Source organism: Olea europaea, unplaced genomic scaffold, assembly GCF_002742605.1.
Source record: "Olea europaea var. sylvestris unplaced genomic scaffold, O_europaea_v1 scaffold3173, whole genome shotgun sequence".
Lineage (NCBI taxonomy): Eukaryota > Viridiplantae > Streptophyta > Magnoliopsida > Lamiales > Oleaceae > Olea > Olea europaea.
The window spans coordinates 16,324-24,003 of NW_019250541.1; the positions used below are offsets into that span (position 1 = coordinate 16,324).

Here is a 7,680-nt window from a genome sequence, read left to right on the forward strand (position 1 = left end):
GAAGAGAAGATAGGGTTTGAGTTTGACGATTGTTAATGCATCGACATTCTTTTAACTTTTGCTTCGGGGCTGTGGTCTTGCGCGTGGTACGTGTACGGCACGCGTTTTGATGGGGGTATTATTATAAATGACCTGCTACTATTCATTTTTGATAAAATGTCTATTATACCCTTAATGAAATAATTTATCATATATTGCACAAGATATCCTTAATTTATTGGGATAGTTTTAAATTCCTCTATTTCTCTCATTTCGAGTTTTAATATATAATTTCATCCTTTGATCTAATAAATTAGCATAATCTGTAATATAATTGTCATGTAATTTACTAAGATTATCAAATTCCTTTGATAATATATCCATAATCTCTAATTGAGAATAAATATTTTCTATTTTTTCCATTAATCTATCTAACAGATTATCTAATCCTTTAATTGTATAACCTGGCATTATTCAAATAATTCCTTGCAAACTTTATGAATAATAACATATTTAGATAAGTTTTTTGCAAACATGAACAATAATAATCCCTACAATTCTTTCAAGATATCAGAAGAATTCTTTCTAAATTTAACAAAGACAATAATTTTACCTTACTTTTGATCTTAAATCTGTATTCTTAGAACCGAGTGACCTTCAGGCTCTGAATCTGCAAACTGCTCCCTTAAGCTAACTCTATCCAACATTGGACAAGTCTTTCAAGCCTCCGAAACTACTACCCCCAATTAATCAGTTTATCTAGTGACTACGTGCTCCCTAGTTTGCGAAACAAACACCTTCGCAGATTCTCCCATTAATAGGAAGGCAATATGACTATTTAAAGAAAACCAATTGATTATCGAGTCTAAAAAGCTTCCTCAGTACTCATCCAACAAAGATATCTTATCGCAATTACTACTACCACTCACAATCTTATCATCCAACAATTCAGACAATACCACTATTTCATTATTTTGATCATAAATATCATTGGTGTTGACCTTTCAAACCAATTATAGATTCAAACATCTACAATCGTATTTTACAAATCTACATTAATATACTACATTTTACATAATAATTACAAATTACACTTTCTGCACAAATATGAAATTGTAAATAGTTAAACAGACAAAAATATACTTAAGCGAAATAACAAATCACACCGTCTATATTACATTATATAATGTTTTACTTATTATTTTATAATTATTTATTTTTCCTTAAATGTCTTTCTATAGATAATTTGTTTTATACTAGTAAAATTATTATCTTCTATTTCCGCACTTAACATCAAATAAATAAAAAATATTTTTAGTTAATTAATAAAATATTGTGAAATTTAGAAAATACTTCATTTGACATTTTTATATTGTAAAAACAAATAAAAAAAATCTTACTTGCTATAGTCTAAATAACAAAATTAATAAAGATTGGTTATTGAAAAATATTTAAAAACTAACATAAATTTTTTATATTAGTTTGTTATTTATTAGCTAATTTATTTTAGTTGGAAAAAATTTTTAACTTGAAAAATTGCTGACAATGCATGCGTAATTTTATTGGTATTTATTGCGGATGAATTTGTTTTCCACAATAAAGCCTCATAAAAGAGAATAATATATAAATTTAAACGATAAAAATACAAAAATGCACGCACTTTGATGGCAATGCATAAAAGAATTATTGCTTTTAAATTAATTAGTGAAAAGTTATGACGAATGTCTCAAACCTTTTATTTTGTTGCAAAATACACCTTAACCTTTCATTTTTACCGCTGTAATCCCAAACCTTTAATTCCATTGTAATCGGAGTCTATTTGATAGATTACATCCATTAGTCAATCCTAAATTAAATGTTTGACTCAAATTGACAAATTAAATGAGGTGTAAAATGGTATAATTATATTTTCTTCCTTGAAAACTTTAGAATCAAAAACCCAAAAAATAATAATAATAATAATAATAAAAAGAAATGAAATGAAAATGAACATCTTCTTCCCCAATCACCCCACAAAATAAAAAATCACAACTCAGTTAAGAAAAAGTGAAGAATGTGGAAATTTGGGATTTACTTTGTATAAATTTCATGAAGCAATCCGACAGTTCTGGGTTCCAAGATTGCTTGAAAAAATGGAACAAATTCTTCGGAAACATCATCTCCCTCTTCTTCCATCTCAAACTCAGACTCCCGTAAATACTACACCATGTTCTAAATACAGGTCCCAGGTGAATAATTCTGATAAGCACAACGAATATTCATACCATATCTCATTAGAACCTGAGATAACTTCACAATTGACTTTAGAGAGTTCAGAAATGAATACTGCTTATGACAATTCATTTCAAGATGATAGCTACCACGTGGATATTAGCAGTAATAACATGTTAGAAATGGAGTCCTAGCAGGAGATTTTGCTCTCGCGATGCCTACAAATGGCAGAGATTGATTGCTTTGGTGAAAAAATAACTGCGACATTTTGGAATGCTGAAGCATTCTGGGATTTTAGAAAACCATATAGTGATCCATAATTAGACCTTTTTTTTTTTTTTTAAACCCAGGTGTTCCAGTTTCGCCAGACTAAATCCTGAACCCCTAGCCACCGGCTCCTCAATAGCTAGCGGAGATAAATCGCAGGTTGTGCCCTTATTGGATCACAGGTTCCCACCCGGTGGCCTTAAGAGAGCTTTCCTCCATAGTGATTAATCCACCAATAAATTGCCCCTTTATTGGATCAAAGGTTCCCACCATGAATCGAACTCTCCACGCTGAGGTTGCGAGCGCGCCAAAGGTGATTGATCCACCAACTCGGATGTGCCCTGGGGGGCGTGATCCATAATTAGACTTAGTGCTATTCGGTATTGATCATGAGAATATATTTTTTGATCGTTAGAGATAAAATTGGATTTCACTTGTGAGTGAAGAAGTAAAAAAAATGACAACTGGAATGGCGAAATAACGATCAAAATTTTGATTTGAAAAATTGCTACCAAACCGGGGTTTAAGTTTGGGATTTTGACAAACAAGTGAAGAGAAATCTCAAAATTTTCACATTTAATTTAACCATTTTACCCCTCATTTAATTTGTCAATTTGAGTGAAACATTAATTTAGGGTTAATTAACGGATAAACGGATGGAGTCTGTCATGGACTCTATGATAGACTCTGGCTACAATAGAAGTTAAAGGTTTGAGATTACGACTGCAATAATGTAAGGTTAAGATATATTCTGCAACAAAATAAAAGGATTGGGGTCCTCCGTTGCAATTTTCCCATTAATTAAATTTTTTCATGGTTCTAAGAATATTTGTAAAGCTTTAATGAGTATTATTAAAGAATTTCATAGTGACAATAAGATTCCTAGTTTTATATTTAACAATGCATTGCTTAATAGAACAGTAATTGATAAATTAGTTTTGGATTATTAATCTTGATGTTGGTGGTATTCTTTTTCGTGGACGTTGTGTTCGTAAATTTTTTAATATAATTGTGTAAAATGGGTTAAAAATTAATTCAAGATCAATTCAAAAGAATTAGGAATACTATATTATAATATCACTGAGCATAAAACAAATTTTCAAGAATTTTGCACAAATAAGAAAATGGATGTCTAAACATTTGTCATCGATATAAGTCATATATTGAACTCAACTTACCTTTGGCTAAAATTTTATGAAGGCCATGAATCACTTATTACTACGTTTTACAATTCCCGAAACGCACACGACCTAGAAAATAATTTACAAGATTATGATTGAGAAATTGCATTTAAAGTGAGAAGATTTTTGAAATTTTCTTTATGCCACTAATGAATTGTTGATGACTATTATCCTCCTTGCCTTAAAGTTCTCACTTACTTTTTATTTTATATATATATATACACTGAAAAGATTTACTATGTTATTTTATTTAGTTTATTTAATGATTGCAAGTATAATTTTGAGGGTACGAAATTTGCTATAACCCAATTTTCAAATGCATTAGATTTCAATACTCTAGTAACATATATACTATGGAAGCCATTTATGTGAATTGTACGAAATGTAAGTCCAAAGATACAGGGGACTGGGGAGCGTTAAACAGCTCCCGTAACCAATATGGGAAAACGACTTGCTTGACACTTTGACAGATTAGTTGGAGGGCTCTTGAGCACTGATCAGTTTGGGGTACAACTTGCGGTTTAACCTGTCTGCAACTTGAGGGACCAAGGTGTAGACTCCAGGATTTAATCACTGTCAGGTGGATACCTGAATATAAAAAAAAAAAAAAAATCAATAGTTAGTTCTAGTAAAAATTATTACATATGCTTGTACTTAAATCTTATTTCCCCAACAAAAGTACATTGATTATAGGTACAGTGGCATACCAGTAGAATTAGATACCATTTGCCCCCCATTTTATTATTATTTTTTCAAATTTTAAGGCTTGGAATAGTTTTTTTTTTTTTTTATTTAAAATGTGTTGTTGAAAAAGAATGAAAAATTTTCGATTAACGTGTAATATTATTTTATAAAAGATTGTTTGGTTGAAAATAAAAAAGAGGAAAAACAATGAAAAAGAATGGGGACCAAACGGGGCCATATATTTTACTCGCAACATGTTTACAATGATAGAGGAGATAAACTTCAAAAGGTTTGGAGTGACTTCATTTTTTGAGAACAAAAGAGCGTCAATATTCAATTAATTTTTTATAGCACGAAGTCTACTAACATCTCTAATTAATATTGTAACGTTGGAATTTGATTTTAGAGCAAGTGTTAGAATTTTGTTCGCGTTCAAATGTAGACGCAAATAAGATACAATGGAGATCTTAATTCGTATAAAGGATTGGGAAGCCCCAGAGCATCGAATCCATCATAAATATGCTCAATTGCTACTTGATCAAGTAATTGATATTTCAGTTCATCACAATTTATCATTTTATTAATATTATAAATTTTTCCAAAAAAAGTTATTCATGCACGATTTTAACTCCATCTAATTTAAAAATAATCTATCCCAAGTCCGACAAAAGCTCTTGCCGATGACCCACACTGAACACGACCTGAACTCTTGTTAAAAGTGATCGACTTAACTCTAACAAGTTCACAAATGTTCTCTTTACAAAGCATACTTGAGTGAGGGGGAATGGAATAAAGAGTAGATGCTAACGATTTCACGAATATTGTATTCACGGCAACTCAATGGAATAATGAATAGAAGCCAACGAGTTCACGAATATTTGTATTCACGGCAACTCAATGGAATAATGAATAGAAGCCAACGAGTTCACGAATATTGTATACATGGCGACTCAACGGTCCACTGAGTCGAATGATCCTCCATTTGGGTCTCGTCAGAAATTCAAACCCCCCTGTGCTTCCTTTCTTCAAAATTAAGAGCCCTAACTTCGTACTTCCTCATGAAATCCGGACCAAATCTGCAATCCTGAATCCTCATAATTATCCATATAAATGGTATTGTTTGTACAAAATTTCCTTTTTCTTATTGACTATATTTTCTTCAAATTTCTGTAACTGTGGAACTGACTAACTGTGCAAAATGTATTGATCTTCTACTTTAATATTGTCTATTGTTCAAGAAAGATGGGTGTGGGTATAACTATGCTTATAGGCTTAGAGGCAGCTACTTTATTCATGGGTTTTACATATCTAAGAAATCGTGGTTTCATGTTGCCAGCAATTCCAGTTTTATATGCATCTTTGGTGTCTTTCTTGGTTGCAATTGCTGCACATCCATCCATTAATCTGCCAATACTTTTGGGGAAAGGAACAGATGGGAGATTTCCCATTTGGTCCTTAATTATGTTCAGTCCATATCTATATTTTGTTAGACTATTTTCAGCTTTGAGGAGGTTGAGAAGTGGAGAGGCTCCGTATAGTGAGATTTCAGAAGGATTATATGTTGGAGGGTGGCCTTATTCGCTCGACAAATTGCCACCTGGTAATCCAGCCATTATCGACTGCACTTGTGAGTTTCCGAGGATAATGGAGCTTTCGGGACATGCTTATTTTTGCATTCCTACATGGGACACGCGATCACCTCAGCCAGCTGAGATTGAGTCTGCTGTGAAGTGGGCTTGTAGAAAGAGAGCTCAGAAGATACCGGTATTTGTCCACTGCGCATATGGTATGGTGTGATCTCTTCAATCCAATGATAATCGTTCTTGTTTAGTCAATGATCCAAATATGGACTAGCCGTGAATATTACTTGTTTTTATGTTCGTGTTTCAGCTGTATTGTGGTTGATTACATTACACGTCACAAAATGCACGATATATAGCTGTATCATTCGCGAGCATCAATCCTGATTTACTTACTGGGATGGTGTATTTTTTACCGAAAGGGTTGATGCTTCGACATTTGTGAAAAGATTGTAAATGCCTTTCTCCTATATATATATAACACTGTACACGAGGCACCCAAGATTTGGAACACGAGAAACTCAAAGGCTTTCTAAAAACTGTCCATATTGTACAAATCATATATTCCCAAGGATAAAAATCAGGATTAACATTTTCTCCAGTTGTCTTTTAGAGCAAGCAGTTGCTAGAAAAATGTCATTCCCTGGTGAAACATTAAAATGCCACCTCTTAAGCCAAGTACCAAAGCAACAATTTTTTTCCACTTTGAATCCTCTTTATTCTCTATGGGGCAACAATTTCTTTTATCAATGACATTTATGTCTACTTGGTGCTTGTTTGGGAAGTGATTATAATTTAATCACTTCTGGTCGAACATACATTTTGTCCAAACATTACTCGGGGACTAACAACTACTATTTATTTATTGTCCACACATTCTGCTGGACCCATTAATTTATAATCGTTTAAATTTTAATCTAATCACTAACAAAACATGCACTTAGCGCTCTTAGTTCTTATCCCCTCTCTTCTCTATGCACCACCGTAGTATTGGAAAGTTGGGTTCAGATTTCATATTTTTACAGTCAAAGATAGAATCCCTTTTCCATGGATCACTTAAATATACTTGTCATATTGCTCCATAGGGCTTGTGATTTTTTTTTAGTTTTGAACTTTGTTACTTTGCAGTTGTTAAGGGGTAATGATGGTTAATTTGAATTGCTTCTTCCATAATATCATGAGTCAATGTAGTTTCAAAAGACATGGTGGCATTGCTTAGTCTCATGCATAATCAATGGAGTAGTTCCATCAAAATTATTCCCCTGTGCCCATAATACATACCAGCACATGCTACAAAATAAAAAAATAAAAAAAATACACTTATCATCATGGAGAGGCTGGGCCGAGATCAAATAACTAGCTAATTCAGAATTCTGATATGTGCTATTACACGGCTTGTTGTAGTTGATAAGGATCTAATTGTTTTAAATCTTCCTTTAGATTTAGCAATGAATCAAATGGAGCGGAGAAAAAGGATTCTTGTAGCGACCCCAAATGGTTGAGAATAAGACTTTGTTCATTGTTGTTGTTGCCATTGTCTTCGTTGGAGGGAGGGAGAGAGAGAGAGCTGGTTGGTTGGCTGTTTCAATCCAACTTCAAAATCTTACCCAGACAATAATATTTATTTCCTCTTGAATATAATTTGTAAATACTTTTAGTTGTAATCATGTGAATGAATTGAGTTATGAACTGAAATCTAAGGGTTAATAAGATATTTTCATATCCTTATTGTGTTTTAAGTAGGTTTGTAGAACGTATCATGTTCCATTGGAATCCCT

General features: G+C 32.5%; 1 protein-coding gene across 1 annotated transcript; it reads left to right on the top strand.

Annotated features, from left to right (window-relative positions):
- The first annotated feature begins 5,564 nt into the window (after positions 1-5,564).
- LOC111385483 (uncharacterized protein YnbD-like) lies at positions 5,565-6,119 on the top strand. The gene has a single exon (XM_023009875.1). It carries the CDS (start codon positions 5,565-5,567, stop codon positions 6,117-6,119), a length of 555 nt encoding a protein of 184 aa, XP_022865643.1.
- Positions 6,120-7,680: the final 1,561 nt, after the last annotated feature.